General features: G+C 53.3%; 2 protein-coding genes across 3 annotated transcripts in view; one reads left to right on the top strand and one right to left on the bottom strand.

Moving 5' to 3' along the window:
* Positions 1 to 2,118, top strand: part of LGMN (legumain) — a 35,399-nt gene extending 33,281 nt beyond the window's left edge. The window contains exons 13-14 of the mRNA XM_045448286.1: positions 1,247 to 1,314; positions 1,578 to 2,118. Coding sequence (XP_045304242.1) covers positions 1,247 to 1,314; positions 1,578 to 1,620 — 111 coding nt within the window. The 3' untranslated portion in view covers positions 1,621 to 2,118. The remainder of the gene's footprint in view (positions 1 to 1,246; positions 1,315 to 1,577) is intronic.
* Positions 2,119 to 10,981: 8,863 nt separating this feature from the next.
* Positions 10,982 to 22,470, bottom strand: part of RIN3 (Ras and Rab interactor 3) — a 123,732-nt gene continuing 112,243 nt past the window's right edge. For both annotated transcript variants that reach the window (XM_045448283.1, XM_045448282.1), the window contains exons 8-10: positions 20,531 to 20,662; positions 14,890 to 15,053; positions 10,982 to 12,151 (exon numbers count right to left, since the gene is read on the bottom strand). In XM_045448283.1, coding sequence (XP_045304239.1) covers positions 11,831 to 12,151; positions 14,890 to 15,053; positions 20,531 to 20,662 — 617 coding nt within the window. In that variant the 3' untranslated portion in view covers positions 10,982 to 11,830. The remainder of the gene's footprint in view (positions 12,152 to 14,889; positions 15,054 to 20,530; positions 20,663 to 22,470) is intronic.

Raw genomic sequence — 22,470 nt, 5'->3', positions numbered from 1 at the left:
AAATAGTAGAACAGACATGTCCCTCAATTGTAGCACTGATTTAAAAAAAAAAAAAAAAAAAAGCACTGACAAATGTGGTATATTCATATAATGAAATACAGTACAACCGTGAAAATGAACAAGCTCCTGCAACATACCACATGGATGAACCTCACGAATACAATACTGAGCAAAAGACACGGACCCAAAAATGTATATACAGTATTACTCCATTTACATAAAATTCAAAAACAGGCAAAATGAATCTTTGGTGTTGGTAATTACTGCTTACCTTTGGGGAAGAGTACAATTAATGACTGGGAAGGACCTTCTAGGAGGTTCTGGGGTTCCTAGGATGATGGACCATCTGTGGTGGTTATACACATATATTCACTTTTTCAAATTTCACTGAGCTATGCCCTTGATTTGTACACCTTCCTGCTTATATGTAATATTTTTTAACTTTAAAAATAAATGTATTACAAGTTTGTAGAAATTTTACTTCTCAAGATCCATTCTTAATTTTTTTTTTTAACGTTTATTCATTATTGAGAGACAGAGAGAGACAGAGTGTGAGCAGGGGAGGGGCAGAGAGAGAGGGAGACATAGAATCTGAAACAGGCTCCAGGCTCCCAGCTGTCAGCACAGCTGTTCAGCGGGGCCTGAACCCACGAACTGTGAGAGCATGACCTGAGCCGAAGTCGGACGCTTAACCAACTGAGCCCTGGTGGTGTTACTCTTTTGCGCTCTGGAATCACACAAAATGAATCTTCTCCTTCTTCCCCATGAGACTTCTCAGATTCTCCTGAAGGTTTTTCAAGATAAACACCCCGGTTATTTCAGTCTTCCCTGTTGCGCACCATCCAGTTTGGTATCCGCTCCCCATCCATCTCGCATCAGTGTGTCCCTCCCAGAATGAGGTTCCCAGAACCAAAAGCCAGGTGGGCGGGGTGGGGGGGTCCTAGGTAATAGAAGGGAGCAGGGCCATGTGGACTCCTCAGTCAGGAGGCCTGGCCCGGCACCGAGAACGCTCCAGGAGGCTCGCCAGCCCTCAGGCCGGGCTGCATTTTTCACAGGAGAGGGAGCCCATGAATCTCTCCAGATTACCGAAAAGTGGAGGGGGGGATCCATGAGCTGAAGAAGCTCAAGAGGCACAGGTCGAGGTGCTTTCCCCCCAAAACCACAACAGTGGGATATTCCCAGGTTAGAAGTTGCTTGTGTGGTGGTGATGGTGTTTGACGATGTCTTTTTTGGTGTTTTCCTCTAGTACGAGTATGCTTTGAGACATCTGTACGTGCTGGTCAACCTTTGTGAAAAACCTTATCCGATTGACAGGTGAGCCAGCCCTGGGCCTTGCAGGGTCAGTGTCATTCCGAAAGCAGAAGCAAGCAGCATTGCTAAACCTTTTCTGCAAGTGGACACTTGTACTTCTGCCAGCCACCCCCTCTCACGGGAGAGGAATCCAAAACTGATGCATCCTCCGTGAGATAATTGTTGGGTGGGGCCGTCATAAAGGATGACCTGTTTTGGATTAGGTGTGTGTTAATTTTCTTCAGAGTTGACATGGGTCACCAACTTCTTCTTCCTGTTTTGCACAGGATAAAATCGTCCATGGACAAGGTGTGCCTTCATTACTACTGAAACACTGCCTTCCTGACGGGGTTCCACGTGGGAACACTGCCGCTCAGAACGCGTGCTAATCCGGGCAGAAGAGGCAGAACAAGAGGGAGGCGAGCCTCCCAGGCCCTCCTGGGGAGCGCGGACACTCCCGGGCCACCCTCTAGGCCTTGCACAGAGACCTGCTCACCGCTGCCTGCTTCCCCAGCCTCCTGCAGGTCCCGTGTGATGCTCCGATGAAACCACAGATCGGTGTGGGGAAAGCTCTGTGTTGAGTATAATTGCTTCTTGGGAGGTGTTTTGTGCTCACTGGTTTGAAGGAGCAGGAAGTTCACTGGGGCCTCTGTAGCCAGTGAAAGTCTCTGTTCTGCGGAATTTGAAGCAGGTAGGGTGATTTTATCGAAGAGGGATGTATGCCCCAAATGGAAAACTATTTTTAGGAAGTCTCATGATTTTTGATTGCTTTTGTATCTTATTTATCAATAATGGGCGAATCTCAAAAAATAAAATTTTATAATGGAATCTGAGTATTAATTTCAGGCCCCTGACTTGGTTAGTGTATGCTTTGGGCCTCAGCTCCCTCACCCCTTCCCACGGCTCTGCCCTTCCTGTCCCTCTGTACTTCTCGGATTTCTCAGCCTCCTGTGCCTTTGCTACTTACTGGTCCTCTTGCCCCAGAGTGCCTTTTCCTGCGTGTGGTAGGTTCTCTAGGTGTATCTGAAGTGCCACGTCTCCCTTGAACCTTCTTCCACTTCCTCCTGGCCCCCTGACCCCCTCATCGAAAGTCCTCTCCCCTTTCTGTGTTGATTTGTATCTCTTACAGCACCTGTCAAGATCTGTCTTTACTGGGGAGGGGGTGTCCTAGCTCCTGGAGGGCAGAGACTGCCCGACTTACTGTTGTTTTCTTGGCCCAGTGCCCCACACTGGGAGGTACTCAACGTCGGGCTCGCTAAAGACACGTAAGTAACACTAACCATATCCACGCAGCGGAATATCACAGAGCATTAAAACGGAACGAACCTCTTTATGTGGGAACGTTAAGCCAAGTTATCAGTCACCAGAGACCACGTGCTACACGATTCCATTTGTATCTATTTGTCCAGAATAAGCAAGTCTGTAGAAGCAGAAAGCGGGTGAATGGCGCCAGGCAGTGGGGCGAGCAGGGAACGGGGAAGGAGCTGTAGCTGATCGCTATGCAGATTTCTTTTTAGCGGTGACTGAAAATGTTTTATATTCGCACAACTCTGAAAATACAAAAAAGCCCCAGAATTGTACACGTTCACTGGAATTATGCAGTTTACTCGTTACATTTCAGTGATGCTGTTTTTAAAAACAAGCCATATAGCCAGATGCTGTGTAGCTAGCTAGCTAGAGAGAAAGCAAATGCGAAACACTAAGTAAACCCTGATATTCATGACCACCTGTCTTTATGAAGTGAGACCTGTCTTAACAGTGATTGATGCCCTTAAAAAATTTTTTTAATGTTTATTTTTGAGAGAGAGACAGAACGTGAGCAGGGCAGGGGCAGAGAGAGAGGGAGACACAGAATCTGAAGCAGGTTCCAGGCTCTGAGCTGTCAGCATAGAGCCCAACGTGGGGTTTGAACCCACGAGCCATGAGACCTGAACCAAAATCGGACGCTTAACCGACTGAGCCACCCGGGCACCCCTGATGGATGCCTTTAAAGTTTGGAGTTATGGATCGGACGTTGGGACACTGGCCAGAAGGGTTATGCCGTGACAAATTCCAGGTGTTAACTTTTGTTTCTAATGGGCCCACTTTCTGTCAGCACAGATTACCCTTTCTCAGCGAGGCTGTCCTCCGGCTAATCAAAGGACCTCAGGATAAAGAACTCTTACCATCCTACAGATTTGGGGGAGCCCTAGGGTGTTAGGTAACAAGTACACGAAGCATAGTGTGTGTGTTGTCACTGATGGTCAATGATGGGTGAAACGGAGGGCTGGCTGATGTTCAAAGAAACCTGAGCACTGAAAAGGAGAACTTTTAAAAGGAGTACTTTAAAAAGGCCTCAAGATACAGGTGGTAAGAAGCTCTGTTCTTCTATTTCCACGAACTGTGATACTCTTGTTCTCCATTTGTCCTCTGGAGAATGAAAATATGTTTTATCTACTGAATAAATACCGAAACTCCAAGAGCATTCATGGTCCTAAGGGTTAAGAACAGCTATATTTTGTTTCTGAAATAAACGGCAATTGCATAATTCACAGTGCTTTGGTGTCTTTTTTTTTTTTTTCTCCCTTCCTCTTGTGGTTCCACAGGCCCCCAGTAGAAATGGGCTCTCTGTGCCTCATATTGTAATTTTCTGTTCAATTTCTAATGAGGTTGAACTTTCCATGTGTGTCACAACTAAGATCAGCCTTTTTTTTTTTTTTTTTTTTTTGTAATTATATCCAAAACGTAGAGACATGTTCTGGCATAAGAGTCATATAACACAAAAATATTCAGAGCAAATTGTGGCCATCTCTTTTCCTCCCCATAAATCCCAAAGAGCAGTTTGGTATTCATCAAGAATCCCCTTCCTCTCTATTAACATACCTATATGCAAATTAGACTTTTTTTTTTAAGCTTTTCATTATAAAAATATATAGGAGACCATGCAAAACAAATATGTTGCTTAGTGAATTATAAGGTGAACATCCTTGTAACTATCACCGAAGTCAAGAGACTGAACTTTACCAGCTGTAGTAGTCAAGGTCGTCTGCAGAAACAGAACCAATAGCAGACTGGAGACCCAGGGGGGAGTTGCAGCGTAAGTACAAAAGCTGTCTGCAGGTAGATTCCTTCTTGCTCCAGACTTCGCTCCAGGCAGGCCTTCCACTGATTGGATGGGACCCACCCACATTACAGAGGACGATCCCCTTTGCTCAGAGTCTTACCAATTTCCCTGTTGGTCATTATATCCAAAGAACACCTTGGCAACAAACATCCAGAATCACATCCGACCAGATATCTGGGCGCTGTGGCTCACTCCACGTCGACGCATAAACCACACCAGCCATCCAGAAGCCCCTCCTGTTCCATCCCGGTCACGGCATTGTCCCCCCCCCCCCCCCCCCCCCCCCCCACCACCACCATGACCACTCTCCTGTGTTCTTTGTGGCATTCACGCATGTGCATCCCCAGACACTGTTCGCTCTTGCCCACTTAACAAAAACGGTAAATGTCTTTTCAGCTCCTTTAACCTACAGATTTCCTCCCCATCTCTTTCCAGCTTCTGTTGAGGAACCCAGGCTATTGAGTGGTGGAGTTTCTCAGCCTGGGTTTTGATGACTGCATGCTATGGTGTTAAGCATGTTCCCGGCTCACTGCCCCGTGTCCCCTACAAATCAGCAGCTCAAGCATGCTCAGTTTGGCTCCTTTTGGCAAAGGATGAAAGCAGGGTGTGCTCTTTGCTCAGGAGGCACACTGGCTGAGGTTTGTTCCTTTAAAAAAAAAAAATTTAAGTTTATTTACAGAGAGCAAGCAGGGGAGGGGCAGAGAGAAAGGGAGAGAGAATCCCAAGCAGACTCCTCACTGCCATCATGGAGCCCAATGCGGGGCTTGAACCCACAAACTGTGAGATCATGACCTGAGCCGAAACCAAGAGTCGAACACTTAACCGACTGAGCCACCCAGGCGCCCCTACTCCTTTCTGATAGTAGTTGACGCTCAGTGCCTGTATCCATTAACTCATCAGAGGATTGCAAACTGGTAAAATTCTATCATTTTCTTCTCCTTTATTAGCTGCAATAACTTCTCTGCTATGTATTTGTGTTTGAATTGGTTCTCTCCCCCTCAAAAGGTGACCCAGTAAACTTTCTAAATATTTTGAACTCATGGATGTAAACACATCTAATGGGTTTCAATCCGCTGTACTCTGTTGAAGCTGGGGCAGTCGGGTCCCCCCTCAAGGCTGCATGCCCCTCGAGCTCAGTGGAGAGCACATCCCTCCACTGCTGCATGCAAGCCGGGAATCCAGAGGCCCACCTAGGACCCTTCCTCTCCCTCACACCCTCCAGCGTATCCTGCTGCCGCTGCCTCCTCAATGCTTCTCAGGTTTAACCTGCCCGTCCCCAACCCCCTCCCAGTCCAGACCTCACCTCTGCCCTAGGTTCCTGCGGCCGGCTTCTGTAGACCCCCTGCCTCCTGCCTGGCCCCCTTCCAGTGCCGCTACAGGAGAGTGGAAACTTCCCACACTCCTTGTGGTGCCAACCAGGATTACTCAGGGCTCGGCCCCACTCCATCTCTCACTTCCCCTGGCCTCAGGCCACCTTGAAATGACCGGTTACCCTGCATACAGCATTCTTCAGTTTCGTTTTTTTCTGAGGTTTTTTAATTTTCTTATCTTTGTCAAGAACTGTCTGGGTTGGGTCACCTCGGTCTGACTTCAGCTCAGGTCATGATCTCACAGTTGGTAGGTTCGAGCCCCACATCAGGCTCTCTGGTGTTAGGACAGAGCCTGCTTCAGATCCTCTATCCCCCTCTCTCTCTGCCCCTGCCCTGCTCACGTTCTCTCTCGCTCTCAAAAATAAAATACAGGGGCGCCTGGGTGGCTCAGTCGGTTAAGCGTCCGACTTCAGCTCAGGTCATGATCTCATGGTCCGTGAGTTCGAGCCCTGCATCGGGCTCTGGGCTGATGGCTCAGAGCCTGGAGCCTGCTTCCGATTCTGTGTCTCCCTCTCTCTCTGCCCCTCCCCCGTTCATGCTCTGTCTCTGTCTCAAAAATAAATAAAACGTTAAAAAAAAAATAAATAAAATACATTAAAAGGAAAAAGAACTGTGGGTCTGAGATTTTACCCCACTTGCAAGCTAACAGGGTCACTTGCCGCAGTTTCATAGGTGCTGGCAGAAGATAGGAGACCCCTGGGGCAGAGACAAAGGACTTTATGTTACTCCCCACACGCAGGTTGCATGAGCTTCACATTTGCTTCCATCCTCCCTTCCCACCACGTGTACGGAGGCCGAGGTGGGCCCAGGCGGATGCTGTGTACACAGCGGGGTCTGGGTCATGGCTGAGAAATCTTGAGCTTAGGAAAACTCCCTGATCTTTTCAAAAATGCTGCTAGCAAACCTGTGCAACTCTTGCCCTGGAGGGAGACACTGTCTTCCAAGGTGAGAGAGAGTATTTCATTTTCCTGGTCAGGAAAAAAAAAAAAAAAAAAAATCTGCCTTCTTCCCCAGAGGGAGAAACTATATAATTCAAGGCTATTCAAATACTCTTAAAAAGATGACTAGAATAAAAGCTGTCAATGACCCGTCACTAGACATGTGGAAATGCAAGGGACATACGGACTGTCTCCTGGTTGTGTTGCAGGAGTTCTAGTCCCTCCTGCCCTCGGCCAGCTCCTTATCCTTCAAGACCCAGCTCAGATATCCCTGTCTCCAGGGAGCCCTCTTTGCTTCATCCAAGTGGGTTACCCTCCACTCCCTCAGGCCCCAGAGCATCCTGTGCTTACTGCTGTCATCAAACTGGTCACACTAAGCTGAAAATCAGTGCATGGCCCAGCAACCCCCAGATTTGAGCTCACCTCTACCCTATAGACCATAGAGTGCCTTCGTATAGATTTGGAAAAGGCATCTCTTCTTCTGAGTGGACATGGTGCTGTTCCAAGGAGTAGCCAATCTTGGAGTCCAGATTGAATTTCAGTTCACTTAATCACCTCAGCTGTGCAACCTTGGCCGTGAATGACCTCCCGGCCCATATACGCAAGCCCTCAATTTATTTACCTTTTCAAAAAGATCTGAGGCTTCCCTTGCTTGTCCCCCCCGGGAGTTTGTGTGGTCCCTGCAACAAGCCTGGGAAATCGGGATATAAACGCTCATTTTAAGAGCAGGGAAGGGTGCCTGGGTGGCTCAGTCAGTTAAGCATCCGACTTCAGCTCAGGTCATGATCTCGCGGTTCGTGAGTTCGAGCCCCGTGTCCGGCTCTGTGCTGACAGCTCGGAGCCTGGAGGCTGCTTCAGATTCTGTGTCTCCCTCTCTCTCTGCCCCTCCCCCACTTGTGCCCTGTCTCTATCTCTCAAAAGTAAATAAACATTAAAAAAAAAAAAAAAAAAAAAAGAGGGAGCTGGAGATGTTCCGTGACTTGCTGAGGGCTCCCAGCTGGGCTGGAGCCCAGGTCTCCTGGCTGCTGCCGAGGTTCTTCCCACCCTTACTGCTCAGCAGGTTTTTCTGACTTTGAAAGCAAACAGATGTTGGAGTTTCCTTTTGGCTTAGGGTTGCGTGGGCTGAAAGGATTCCTGGAGAGCCTTCCTCAGAAAAGAATGTTTCCCAGCAAATCGCGTGATGCCTGGGGAAGAGGGGAAGCCACCGCTGTGAGCTGGCACTTTCGTCCCCAGAGCTCAGCTCTATATAGCCTTCCTGCGAAGGAAGGGCCTGGTTCCTGCCACAGCTGCTGCCCACTTCCTCCCAGATGACACTGCCCAGCAGGAGGCAGCTCCGGTCCCGGAATCCAGGCCAACTGAGGGCATACGCAGCAATCGTGTCTGCAAATGTGTGCCAAGACTTCTGGACACAGCCTCGGCCTGCCAAGTGGGAAGATAGGTGTGTCTGTAGTGGGGGACCGCTGGGGGGGGTGGTGGTGTCTGCTGCAGCCAGACGGCTCTCTCCCCCTCTCTCTGCCCCTCTTCCCTCTCAGGGCCTCTGTTCTCTGCGCATCTCTCCTGTAGGCCCGCCCCTCGTCCCTCCAGCTCATAGTTGGGCAAATCGGATATGCCACCTTAAGGTGTTGTGAGGCCATCATGGGCCAGGCATCTTCAGGGCCTGAGATTTTTTCTCGATGGGCAGGATTTTGTACCCAGCTGTCACTGGGAGGCCTGGGAGAAGTAGGAGTAGCAGGGCCCGGGCGTGACTCAGTCTCTCTGCAGAAAGCTGATGGCTGCTTTCTCCAAGGCTGGCCCCAGCTCCAGCCTCGGGCTGAAGGCTAGTAAAAGCAGAAGAGGGAGCCAGCCTGCCAAGGGGAGAGGGGACACATGCCAGGGAGGAGAAAGATGAGCCCCTGTCACATTCTTTGTTCCTGTCACCCTTGGACACACACACACACACTGATGCACAGCTCTGGACTCCTGACCGCTTGCTCGGGGCCACCCTGTGACACTCACCATGGCTGGCTGCCTGAGGCAAGTTCACCCAGAGCTGGGACCTAACAGGCAAGGTTTGATGACTGGTTTTCTACCAACAAGTCACTTGTGATGCTGTGTGGGTCAGGAAGAAGAGCCTTAGATTTTGGGGTAGGTCAGCCCTGAGTTCAAACCTCTGACTGCACAAGCTTGGGTACAACACCCTGTTATCAGCTGAATTGTGTCCCCCCAAAGTTCCTATGTTGAAGCCCAAACCCCGAGTATCTCAGAATGTGACTGTATTTGGACACAGGGCCTTTAAGGAGGGGAGTAAGTTTGGGGCGCCTGGATGGCTCTGTCGGTTGAGCGTCCAACTTTGGCTCAGATCCTGATCTCACGGTTTGTGAGTTCGAGCCCCGCATCGGACTCACCGCTGTCAGCCTGTCAGCACAGAGCCCACTTCGGATCCTCTGTCCCCATCTCCCTGCCCCTCCCTGCTTGTGCTCTCCCAAAATATAAATATATATATACAAAAAGAGGGCATTAATGTAAATTAGGTCAGAAGGGTGGGGCCCTAATCTAATAGGACTGGTGTCCTTAGAGGAAGAGACAGAGGGGGGCTCATGCAAGAGAAAAAAGGCCACATGAGGACACGGCGAGACGCAGCCATCTGTGAGCCAAGAACTCAATCCTGCTGACCCCCCGGCCTCAGACTTACGGCCCCCAGAACTGTGAGAAAACAAATGTGTTGTTTATGCCCCCCAGTCTGTGGTATTTTGCTATGGCAGCCCAAGCAGACTCATATGCCCCCTTCTTCGAGCCTTGATGTCCTCATCTGCAAATACCTCCCTGCAGGGGCTGTTTGCAGATTAAATAAAATAATGCAGGGGAATCACTAACCAGTGCCAGGCTCCCCCTGAGGGCTCAGCGCGTGTGACGCCCTGGATGAGGCCTGCACCCCTGTCCTTGTCCGATCACACCTCCCTGTGGGCAGAGACATCTAGACAACAGGGAGTCGGGGCAGCCCCACCCCTCCTGCCTTCTGGCCTCTCCTGGGTGAATCCCGGCATTGGCCTGAGGATGCTGGGCCCTGCACACACCCACACACATGCGCAATGATCTTACAGCGGCCCGTCAGCCCAACTCTCTGGCTGCTTCTGCCCTTCCTGGGAGCTGGACATAAGACCCCAGGGCTGCGCTAGGACCCAATCCACCCCCTGAATCCCAAACCCATCCCATGTTGAGGCCCCGCCTTGGGCAAAAGGCTCCCTCTGACTTTCCCCAACTGCCTCGGGCCTTGTCGGAGGCGGTGGGCACTTACCTTACAGCTGGGGGTACAAGGCCGCATCGCAAGCTCAGCTCAGGGCTGTGGGGACTGGAACCCCAGGAAGGGGACGGTGTCTGCATCCTGTAGCGGGGGGAGGGGGAGAGGGAGGGGCAACCTGGGACCGTGCCTGGCTACCCTCGGTTTCTGTACATTTGCCCATCTACGCTCACCCCCAGCCTGGAAAGTCCTCCCGGCCAGCAGCGTCCTGAAGCAATCCTGTATCTCACACCGGGCTGGCCTGGAGCCAGAGCCCAGAGCCCAACAGCTGTTTGTTGACTGGCTAAACGAGCTGGCTGATGCCCAGGGGTTTAATTCGGGCGAGTCCAGCCATCCTTCCCTGGGCACACTGCTCATTGCCGTTCACCCTGGGGCTCCGTTCGAACTTTGTCTGTTTTATTCTCTGTTTCCCAAGGCCTAGAAGAGTGCTGACAGTTAACAGGCCCTCAACAGATACATATTTTTAATCAGCGTGGACGACACAGATGTGAATGGTTGGAATCTGGAGGACAGAGCAGAAGTATCAACAGACAAGAGCAATTTGCTATCTCTCGTGAGGAGATGAGCCCGGGGGGCTGTGGAAACGTGGATAAGGACTCTCTTGCCAGCCTGGGAAGTCAGAGGAGTCTTCCTAGAGGAGATGGGCTTTGAAGGATGAATAGGAGTTTGACCAGTGACTCCAGGAAATGGTATTCCTGGGATAAGAAGCAGAAGCAGGAAGGTGTGAGATCATTTTTGAAATGATACAGAGGTGGGAATGACGGGAACCAAGGGTGGGGTGGGGGAGGCAACAGATGACCAGGCCGAGGGGCAGACAGGGGCCACGGCCATGGGAGCTAAGGATGGTTGATAGCACACTGCAGATTCTGTCAGAAGACAGGGCCTTCGGGAGAAAGGAGGGGGAGGTCTTCCGAACCCCATCTGGGAAGGGAGTTAGACATTCATGGGGGGGGGGGGGTCTGGCCGGCTGAGCAGGGCTCAAGCCTCTTGAGGAAAAAAGATGCCATTTTTAAAAGGGCTTTTATTAAATTCTCCCCACACGGCGTCTCTGGCCACATTGCCACAGCCCTGGGGCGTGCCCACCAGGGAAAGGGCTCCGTCAGTGTTCTCCTGTGGCTGAAGCTGAACTTGTCCTTGTAGACACTGAGCCGGCCTTTACTTGGTGGATCTGGTGTTTGTCTGGCTGCTTCCGGAGGGACTCAGAACCTGGGGGGCGGGAGGGCCACTGCGGGCACTAGTAGCTGAGGGCAGTCTCCGGTCGGTGTAGGGGGTGTAGGGATGGGGGGGCTCGTCTCAACGCACACCCTGAGAAATACTCCTGAGATGCTGGGAGGGGCCAAAACATCCAGCTCGGTCCTGGGGGCGCGGTGGGCAGCTGTGGCCAGGCCACTCCTCCTAAGGACAGTCCTAGGGAAAGTCAGCCCTTCCCACAAAAGACAGGACTGGGCGGGCCGAGGCTGGAGCAGAAGGACCGGCCTGAAGGGCTGTGAATGAACAGGGGGCAGGCTTGGGCTCTGTTTGCCGCAGCTGGCTGGAGAGTCCCTTCTCTCTCTGAGCCTCAGTCTCCCCTTGCGTCTAATGAAGAACTTGGCCCCTCGAGCGCTCCTCACAGGATCTTCACAGCTGTTCTGCTGTGTTGGCCTACGCATGCTCGGTATGTTGCAAATGAGTGTGCCAGGTGGGCATCCCATCCACGTTGGGAGTGTGCGCGTGTTCAGATGGGGGGCTCCTGTATGCACGTGTTGGGGGCTTGGTGAGCAAGCGGGAGCCCAGTCTGCCCGCTTCCACGCCAGCCAGGCTTTGAACGCTGCCACTGGAGGGGCCGGGGGGGGGGGGGTGGGGAGCCCCGGCCTCAAAGGAAGTTGGGCTCCCGCACCACGAGGCAGGGCGGGCCCCCGCCGCCCCCGCCGCCATCCAGGGGTCGGTACACGAAGTGGAAGTCGCGCTTGGGCTCGCTGCGCAGCAGGTAGCCCTTGATGCGGTGGGGCAGCGCCTCGTCCGCCAGCTGGAAGCAGCGCCCGTCGACCAGCACGAAGAGCCGGTAGTCCTGGGGCTGCAGCACCTCGAATTTCTCCGCGCACTGAGCGCACAGCGCCTCGGCCAGCGTGTCGGTCCGCGACGCCAGCGTCCGCGACTGCCGCTCGGGCTCCAGGTACGACACACAGATGAAGTCCTGCGGGAGGGAGACGGAGGGGTCTTGAGTCACCGGGGGGGGGGGGGGCATCCCGTCTCAATCCCGTCTCACCCCCACCCCGACGCTGGGAGCTTGCAAGGCGCCGAGGGGCTGAGTGGCCTCGGACAAGTCCAATGCCCTTTCTGGGCCCCCGGCTCCTCTCTACAGAGAGGGGACTGCAGGGGCGGGTTGGAAGTCGGGGGGTTGGAAGTAGGAGCATCTGCGGCTGACCCTGCCGTGTGACCTCCGCCAGGCAAGGTCCTTCTCTCTCTGAGCCTCGCCTCCCAACGGGCTGACCATTCTGGGGGAGTCAGCCGGGCGGGTCTCGGCAATGAGGAGTGAGCACGCCCCCTGGTGGCCAGTCCGCGGGCTCATCCGTCACCCACTTCCTCAACAATTCCTCCCGAGGCTCCCCCTGCATTCCCACCCCAGGCCCGACGCTGGGGCACCGAGGCTGGCAGAAATAAAATAGAATGTGCAGACCCCAGGACCAGCAGCCCACGGTGCAGCTGGAGCTACTAAGGCTGGCGAAACAGTTCAGTCCTTAAGGCTGGAAACAGTTCAGCCTGGGGGGTGGAGGTTCCTCGTTGCAGGGGCAGGAGGGGGGCTTAGTGAAAGGGTAGGGGAGCTGGGCCTGAAGGCGGGTTTAGGACGGAGGGAGAGGGGCACCGCCCGAGCTAGGCGGGCAAGGGTGAGGCGATGCCTGTGGGGCTGGGTATAGGAACACACGCACAAACCTGAACAGCATCTACACCTTCCAAGAGCCCCAGAGGGAAGACCAGGTGGTGGAAGGATGGGCCCTTGAGTTCCTGCCTGGCTTTGAATCTGCTCCCATGCACTGTGTGACCTTGACCTCTCTGCGCCTCCATTTCCTCATCTCTAAACTGGGATGACACCAGTCCCTTACAACCTTGGCTGGGAGGAAGCAGACAAACTAGCTCAGCGCCTGGAAGAGTCCCCTTTCCCCCCAGCACTTTGAGGGCAGGTAGAAGCGGTGTGTGAGGGGCTGCCCCCTTGTGGAAGGCTGGTCGCAGTACAGCTGTCTGACCATAGGGAAGATGATGAGGACGAACAAGGCGACCGTGACTTAAGAGTGATGATAACTATGGTTACAGGGTGGTGAGTGCAGACGAGTCGCTGAGAGGAAGCAGGGGGTGGTGCCCTCTCTGGACCCCGGAAATAGTGCTGGGGGGCTTCCTCATCCCCCATCCAAGCCTCTCTCTTAAGCTTTACCTCCCCAGTGAGAGGCACTGATGCTCTGCCTGGTTTAGCACTGGGAACCTACAAAGTAGAAGCAAGAAGTGAGCAATGCCATGGTCAGACATGGGCCAGCAGAGCCCCTGTTGCCAGAGTTGGTGGAGAGACGGGTGTTCCAGGAGGGGATGGGGGGCAGTGACGTGCTGGAGGCCTCCTGTACCAACTTATGCTGGCTCATAACCAGCCTGAGAAAGCCAATTGCGTACATCTCTTTCCAATTCCAAGTTCGGCAATCCCAAGTTAGTAGATTGAAATTGGCCATGATGGGAGTATTTGCACCATGGAAATTGACAGCAGCTAAAATCAGAGCTGCCTTTTTTCTCCCTAGAAGCCAGTTGGTAAATATTATCAAGACACCATTGATAAGTGGTGGGGGGATATCATCTTGGCAGCCTAGAACATGTACTTGGGAGGCAGAGCGCATCTGATCCACTGAGTCCCAAAGAGGGGCAGGGACTGCTCCTGGCCACATAGCAAGCTAGTACAGAGTTGGGTCCAGGCCTCCAGGCTTTTGCCTCCCAGGCCTGGGCTCTATCTGTTACAGTGGGGCCATCTTGAAAGCCAGGGGTGGGGTTCAGGTCTAGTGTGCTCCAGGTGCCAAGGGAGTGAGACGGTAGAGTGTTTACAGCTCTGGATTGCTGCCTGGCCTGATGTTTTAATGTCTTCATTCTGCACACACCCCTATCCCAATCTGTCCCAGGCCCTGGGCTTGGGGCCCCTCAGACATGTAAGTCACGGGCCCTCCCTTCCAGGGCAATGGCTTCATACATAGATGGTCACAACACAGTATGATATATGCCATGGGGATATAATGGGGGAAGTAGCAGCAAGAAACACAGAGGAGGGCATCTAACCTGGGCCATAGGGAGTGGGAGACAAGACAGGTGGGGAGGTCGTTCAAAGAAGACTTCTCAGTGAAACTGAGGACAGGCTGTGGCAGCAGTGTGGAGCCAGAGGCTGAGTGCCAGGGAGTGGAGCTCCGCACGTTCAGGGAATCGGGGGCAGCTTGACTGGACGCAGCATGGGGGTGTGTGGGGTGATGAGAGTGTAGGAGGCAGGATTCCCGCCGTCCATGGCTTGAATACTGAGTGTGTCTAGAGAGAGGTGGGGAGGGATGGTGGCTGGATTGGAGGGGCAGGCTAGGCGCAGAGGCACCTTGGCAGCATTTGTCCAGAAACAAAAGGGGCAAGGCCGTGGATCAGGCCGTGGGCTCCCCAAAGTGGGACTGGCAAGACTATGTCCAAATCTCCAGGCCCAGCTGGGCACTAGGACATTAGGACACTGAAGACACTAAGGAGTGTTGGACAAAAGTCTCATTCCTCCCATCCTGTCTTGCCTGCTCAACTAAAACACCGATGCTGCCTGGAGAGACTTTTCTAAAGTATCCCGTCGATGTCGGGCTCCTGGGCTGGGGGGCCACGGGATTGGCGTCCGCGGGACGGTCCCGCCGGCCCCCACCCACCCTGAGTCCCACGCATCACCTGCACGGAGGAGCGCGAGGCCCGGGCCTTGTTGAGCGTGCGCCGGCGCTCCCAGCGGTGGATGGAGTCCTGCACCTCCATGCTCAGCTGCCGGGTCACCGTGATCTTGTCGTAGTTCTTGATGTGCTCCAGGGCCCCGTACGTGGTGGTCAGGTAGTAGGAACCTGCGGAGACCAGGGTGTGGAGGCTGAGCTAGGACCCCTCGCCCGCTTCTCCAAGCTCCGCCCACCGCCGCCGCCTGGGGCGCACCTGCAGCACCCTCCCCTGCGGAGCTGCAGCCCTGCGCTCACCCCTGCAAATGCACACGCTCCCTGAAGTCCAGCGTTCCCCCTCCCCAACCCCGTCCCAGCTGTCAGGCTCTGCTCAAAGATTGTCTTTGGCTCCCCTTCCGGACGGAACTTATTTATCTTTTTAATGTTTATTTATTTTTGAGAGAGAGAAAGAGAGCGCGAGAGCGAGAGCGCACGTGCCGGAGGGGGCGTGAATGGGGAGGGGCAGAGAGAGAGAGAGAGAGAGAGAGAGAGAGAGAGAGAGAGGCAGAGGACCGGAAGCTGGCTTTGCCCTGGCAGCGGCGATCGAGATCGAGATCGGATGCAGGGCTGGAACTCAGGAACTGAGATCATGACCTGAGCTGAAGTCTGTAGCTCAACAGACAGAGCCACCCAGGAGGCCCTCCCAGGACTCCTTGATTGAAGAGAGGAACCAGCCCCTTACTCTGATTCACACCATTATTAGTTACACCGTGAATCACCTGCAGCCCCAAGCATGCCTGTTGCATTGGATGAAGCTGCCAACACATGTCTACAAATTCCACACCAATATGGAAAAAGTCCACACCCTGGCTGGGGAGGTTGTGAGCGAATGTCACGGCTAACACAGAACTTGGGCTGGCATCACGTATCAGAGAAGAGCCAATAAACCACGCATGAGCATCCCTTTGTAGTTGAGCTTAAAGCCAACTGTGCCAGGCACCCTTCCCTGGGGCCCCAGCCCTCGCTGCCCTGAGAGCCCATCTCCTCTAGCTGGCATGCCTCCAAGGCACTGTCCCCACCTGTGATCATGTCTCCCTGGCTAGTAATGGAGGAGCTGAGTGCAGTGCACTGACTGGGAACGTTTAGGTTTGGAGTCAGAGAGCACAGTCCAGGTCTGTGCCCTTCAGCAGCCAGCCCTGTGATCTCGGGGGAATTACTGTCCTCTCTATGCCTCAGTTTCCTCATTTACTTTTCCCAGAATGTTGTAAAAAGTAAATGAGATGAATACTGTCGAGTGCAGGGCTTAATCGAATGTGAGTAATGCAGGTAGTTAGGTGACCTAAGGGAGATGCTCTAGAGGCTTCTCACCCTCTCCCAGACAACTTCCCCTTGACTTGGGGCCATGCCATGCAGTGCCTGCCAGGACCACTAGGTGGCAGGCAACCCCTCCCACCGTGAGTTTGGGAGCTGGTTGTTCCCTTTGGGGAGAGTGTTGTCCTTTGATGGAGAAAACTCACTACCCCTTTTAAGATATTTGCACAGGGGCACCTTGGTGGCTCAGTTGATTAAGCGTCCAGCTTCACCTCAGGTCATGATCTCATGGTCCGTGAGATCAAGCCCTGTGCTGACGGCTCAGAGCATAGAGCCTGCTTAGGATTCTGTCTCCCTCTCTCTCTGTCCCTCCCCCACTCACACTCTGTCTCTCAAAAATGAATAAATGTTAAAAATTTTTTAAAATAAAAAAAATGTTAAAATATTAAATGTTAAAAATGTTAAAAATTAAAAAAAATTTTTTTTAATTTATTTTTGAGACAGAGAGAGACAGAGCATGAGCAGGGGAGGGTCAGAGAGAGAGGGAGACACAGAATCCGAAACAGGCTCCAGGCTCTGAGCCGTCAGCCCAGAGCCCGACGCGGGGCTCGAACTCATGGACCGCGAGATCATGACCTGAGCCAAAGTCGGATGCCCAACTGACTGAGCCACCCAGGCACTCCCCCAAAGATTTTTTTTTTAATAAAAAAAAAAAAGATATTTGCACAGCATGGCCAGATGTCAATCAGCGCAGAGGGGATGTGGGCAAAGGTGACCATGGGGGTGCTTCTGGAAGAGGTTTGGATTTTGAGCTGGCTCCAGCCAGGTGCACAGCAGCTGCCAGGGTCTCCCGTCTGCCCGTATTTGCCCAGATTTGTGGGAGCTGCAGAGCAAGGCTAGAAGGAGGCTGGGATCCGATCAGCCCAATGTTCAGGCGCTCTCTACTTCTTCCAGGAAGTCCCTGATCTCTCATGCCTGATAAGCCTGCTTCAAAGAAAGCAGGACCCAATCACTGGTCTTTTTACCAAATTAGCAGCACTCAGAACCAGCTGAAAGAACATGAGGGTCTCAAAGAATGCAGTCAGACTCGCAAGGCCTTTGGTTGAATGCAGGATGCTGGGGCACCCAGACAGTGTGAAAACCCCACATCTAGCCCAGCACATGTGCTTTCCCAAGCCGGAGACGTTACGGGACTTGTCCAAGGTCTCCAGCCAATCAGAGGCAGAACCGGGGCCGAAATCCAGCCTGCAAACCGCTCTTTTTACTGCACTGGTATTAGTTCTCCTCTTAAGATGGAGGAACTGACGTTCTCTAGAATGGGGGCTCCCTGAGAGCCTGCCCCGTCCCAGGCATCTCTGAGCTCCTCAGAGCACCCACTCCCCTGTAAGGCAGGCTCTTCTTTGTATCTGAGCCTCAGGGGCTTTGGGAACAGAGCACCCTGTGTGCCATACCAGCCAGTTAGGACAGGCGGCAAAGCTGGGGAAACGCAGGAACGCTGTCCCCCTCGTGCTCTGTCCCTCTGCCCTCGGCCCAGTTACTTCTAGATGAAGGTCTGCTGGCTGTCAGACTTGAAGGGCGGACGCCCCGGCCCAAGCTGAAGACATCCACATCATCTCACTACCGGAGGCCTCGCCTATGAGGCCGGGCCTGTCCTGGGTGCTGGGACTTCCCACCTTGACTATCAGAGTAGGAACAGAGAGAGGTACAGGGAGGCCTCTTGGTGTATGCAGCATGATGTAAAGCTGGTCCTCTGGGCCATGGGCAGGCTCTGTCACCCATGTCGGTGGGGGCCGGGAAGGGATGCTGGGAGGGGCCGTATACAGTGCGTGGCAAGGCTGTGTGTGCCCTGCCCGCCTCTTTACTTCCAGCAAACACCTCAAGGATTCCTTAGAAATCTTCCCATGTGGGGGTGCCTGGGTGGCTCCACTGGGTAATCATCTGACTTCAGCTCAGGGTTCGTGGGTTTGAGCTCCACGTTGGGCTCTGTGCTGATAGCTCAGAGCCTGGAGCCTGCCTCAGATTCTGTGTCTCCCTCTCCCTCTCTGTCTCTCCCCAGTTTGTGCTCGCTCTCCCTCAAAAATAAAAAAATAAACCTTGAAAAAAAAAGGATCTAGATTCTAAAAAAAAAAAAAAAGAAATCTTCCCATGGAGCCAGAGACTGACTACTTCAGTTTGAAAGAGGGCAGGGTACAGGGTATTCAGGCAGCCTTGGGTCAGAAACTGTAAACTAAGACCTTTATGTATTTACTGGTACTTGCCTTGTCTCAAAAGCACTTAACATAACCCAGAATAGACCAGCATTCCCGCCTGAAGGACCTTTGCTTTCCTACCCAAACCCCGGGTAGCCTTAGGAATAGAAAGAAGGATCCTAGGAGGCCATGGCAGGATTGTGGTGGGGATCGCAGGCCCATTAGGAGAGGGTAGCTGGGCCAAGGACGTCCCTGCCCTCTCCCTGTTCAGCTGCTATGCCTGGCCTGGAGCCTCCTTTGGCCATAAAGATTCAGGCTGAGAAGGGAGTAGGAGTCATAGTGGCCAAGGCTTGGCTGACCACTGCTAGAGAGCAAGCCAGGACTCAGACCATGGCAGAGCCCCATGGTCTAGCTCCATTATTCCACCCCTCAAGTGTTTTTCTCCAACACTGTCTCTAAGACACTAAAAAAACCTATGGGGTTGGGGCTAGTTCTTTAATAGGATTTGTAAGTGATTTCTTCCCAGGTACATCAGCAGCAGTGCCCTTGGTGGAAAATTTGAAAGATGGATAGGTGGGTTGGTGGATGGATGGATGGATGGATGGATGGATGGATGGATGGATGGATAGATGAAAGAAAGGGTGGGTGGATGGGTAGGTGCATAGGTATATGGGTAGATGAATGAATGGGTGGGTGGGTAGGTATATGGGTAGATGGATGGATGAATGGATGGATGGGTGGATAGATAGATAGATAGATAGATAGATAGATAGATAGATAGAATAGATGGGTGGATGGATGATGGATGGATGGATAGACAGATGGGTGGGTGGATGATGGGTGGGTAGATGATGGATGGATGGACAGAGAGATACATGGGTGGGTGGAGGATGGATGGATAGATTGGATAGATGGGCGGGTGGATGATGGAGGGATGGATGGATGTACTGGACAGCACATAAGCACTGCTTAAGGAAGCCTGGCTTCCACTGAATTCCTACACCCTCTGGAAGACAGGTTGTTACAACTGCAGAATTTTTTTTGAGAGGAGAGAGAGAGAGAGGGAGAGAGAGAGAACCCATGCAAGTGCACGCACACACGAGTGGGGGAGGGGCAGAGGGAAAGGGAGAGAGAGAATCTTAAGCAGCCTCCATGCCCAGAGTGGAGCCCGACACAGGGTTAACTGCAGAACATTTTTAACTGAAGAGGAGAAACAATAGCTCCAGAGGTCCCAGGGCCCTAGTCAAAGTTATATGGGACAGCAAACTTCAAGGCTTTCCACGCTCCCCTGAGTTTCCAAGAACTCACAGAACCACCCATGTCACACTGTCACCCCAGAGGCCAACACACGCTAAAAATGCAAACAGATGTAAAGTGGGCCGGCTTATCTCAGGAACCACAAGGCCCAAAGGGGACACTCGGGCCCTGAGAGTCTCACTTCGTCCTTTGGGGCTGACGTGTCAGGGCTGATATCTGGGCTGTGTACACCGCAAGGATTGTTGGTGGAGGAGGGGCCGAGGCAAAGTGGGTGGGGGGGAAGTGGTGGGAAGGAGGAAAGGGGAAGGGAAACTGAGCATGGGGTGAGCAAACACACCTCTGCCATCATCCTACTCGGGAGTGCAGGTTCCACGTCCCAGCATCAACCTTCTCTCACGGACACAGGACCTGGCCACGGCTGAATGAGGAGGGGGCCGACAGTTCCCAGGGCCACCCCTGTCTAAGAACTGATCATTATTCCCTGCTCAGACTCCTTCCCTTGGTGGGTCCACCCACTGATTCAGCCTTGTCTTTTATGCTACCAGCAAATGCTGTTCCCTCTGTGAAGAATGCCTCCCCCACTTCTTTCACGGTCTGGCTCCTCTCCAGCCTTCAACACTCAGCTCAGGTATCACCTCCTCCTGGAAGCCCTCCCTGACTGCACAGCCTGGGCACCGCGCGCCTATACACTGTGGACTTCCCATCATTCCAGCATCCGTCAAGCAGTGGTGACAGGGTCTCTTTGCTGGCCCAGCTCCCCTGCTGGTCTGTGAGCTCCGGCAGGACAGGGCCCGTGTCCAGGCCCTGTGTCTGGTCCTCGGGGCTCAGTGGAAGCTGGCATCCGGGAAGTTGCTTGTTGGGCTGTGCAGCGGACCCTGGCAGCCTGGAGAGGGGCCTGGGGTGGGGACTCACCCTCGCCCAGCTGCAGGGCAGGGTCCATGAGCTCCATCATGTACTCCACGTTGAGGAGCATCTCCGTGAGGTTGCTGCGGGCCAGGACGTACATGAGCACGGGCAGGAAGTCGTCTGCGCCGTAGGGCTTCCCTGGGAGGAGAAAGGGTGCAGAAAGTGGTGAGTGTGAGGTTCTCCTTGCGAGCCATTCTCTGCCCTCGGGAAGAGGACAGCGGTTCGCTGGGTGGGGGCCGGTCTCCCCTGGAAGAGGAACCTTGCAGCCTTCTCATGACTCAGGACAGGGGCAACCTGGGACCAGCCTTCCCAGGGATGTCTGAGACACAGCCCAGGGTTAGGAAGAAGGAACTGAGAGCGCCACCCTCCACTGGAGTGGTCAAGTCCCAACCCCTCCCTCTTCCCCAGCTCTTCCCCCTCAATGCCCCTGGCTGCTAACTTTTTTTTTTTTCTTTTTTTAAGATTTTTATCCCTAAAGTAATCTCTTTACCCAACGTGGGGCTCGAACTCACAACCCTGAGAATGAGTTGCACCCTCCACCGACAGAGCCAGCCAGGTGCCTCCCACCCTCGCTGCTTGCTTGACAGTCAAGTTCATATCACACTTATTCAGGAAGCCATCCAGAAGCAGCTGTCTAACAGTGATGTATTCGGGAGGGTCCCCTGTCCCTTTTAACCACATCTCCCTCTGCATCTGCAAAACAGAAAGCCCTCCCTCAATCAGTACTACGTGGTTGGAAATCCCACCACTCAACCTTCACTCTATTGGGTTAAGCAGGGCCCTGTCCTGAGGGGTTCTTTTAACACGTAAATACCTCTGAAAGGAATAACTCATCACTTCTGCTTTTGTGGGAGATGTTCTCATGGCTCAGAGGATCTTGACAATAATAGATGCTTTGGGGAAGAGACAAGGGTGGACAGTGGGCCTATGAGATGCCTCCCCTGTTGGGCTCCGGGATGGCTCTGGTGACTGACTGGCAATACAAAGGCACGGGCTGGATGTGGAGGGAAGAATTCCTACAAGGACAGAATCCCCTGGAGTCCCTCAGTTGGCACATTGGCATTCCCCCCCTCTTTTTTTTAATGTTTATATATTTTTGAAGGGAGAGAGAGAGCGTGAGTGGGGGAGGGAGAGAGAGAGGGAGACACAGAATCGGAAGCAGGCTCCAGGCTCTGAGCTGTCAGCACAGAGCCCCACGCGGGGCTCGAACCCACGAGCTGTAAGATCATGACCTGAGCCGATGTCGGATGCTTAACTGACTGAGCCCCTCAGGCGCCCCAGGAGGAGTCTTACTCATAAGAGCCCACCCACTCGCTCATTCATTCATTCATTCATTCATTCATTCACTTGAGCCCTCGTACTAACCACCCTATTCCTTGGGTGTCACCTGTCCAGGTAATAAGATCTGATTTTTTCTGGATTCCAGCAGGGACCAGAAAGATGTGAGTAAAGGAGATGGTGTGACAGAGGTTTGAGAAGAGTGGAAGCTCAGTGTTGAGTTTAGCAGCCCCTTCGGAGGCCCTGTGTCCCACTGCCCATGCCTGCACAGGCCGCCCACCCCTGGGTGCCGGGAGGCACGATCGAGCCGCGCTTCCGTGGGCTCCGTGTGTCCACGCCTCTCCAGCACAGGCCAGCGCGCTCCTCCTCTGTCCTCCACGCTCCCCACGGTACAGTGCTGGCACCGCGGGGGCCTCTGACGATGTCTCTCCCATGGGGGCCCCTTCTGCTTACAACCCATCCTTGGTCGGTTTCCCAGAGAACAGTGTGCCTGTGGCCGGCTTCCTGGCCACACTCAGTTCCTACATCTGCAAAATGGGGCCAGCAGCACGAGCCCTGATGGCCTTTCGGGGTTTTTGAGAGAATAAGGTGAGCAAAACAGCAAAGTGTTTGGTACCTGTAAAGTGCTACGGAAAAGTGAGCTATTACTGACGTCTCTGTTCTGCTGT

The sequence above is a fragment of the Leopardus geoffroyi genome, chromosome B3 (assembly GCF_018350155.1).
Source record: "Leopardus geoffroyi isolate Oge1 chromosome B3, O.geoffroyi_Oge1_pat1.0, whole genome shotgun sequence".
Lineage (NCBI taxonomy): Eukaryota > Metazoa > Chordata > Mammalia > Carnivora > Felidae > Leopardus > Leopardus geoffroyi.
The sequence above is the reverse complement of the archived record's forward strand: the minus strand, read 5'-3'. Positions and strand labels throughout refer to the sequence as shown.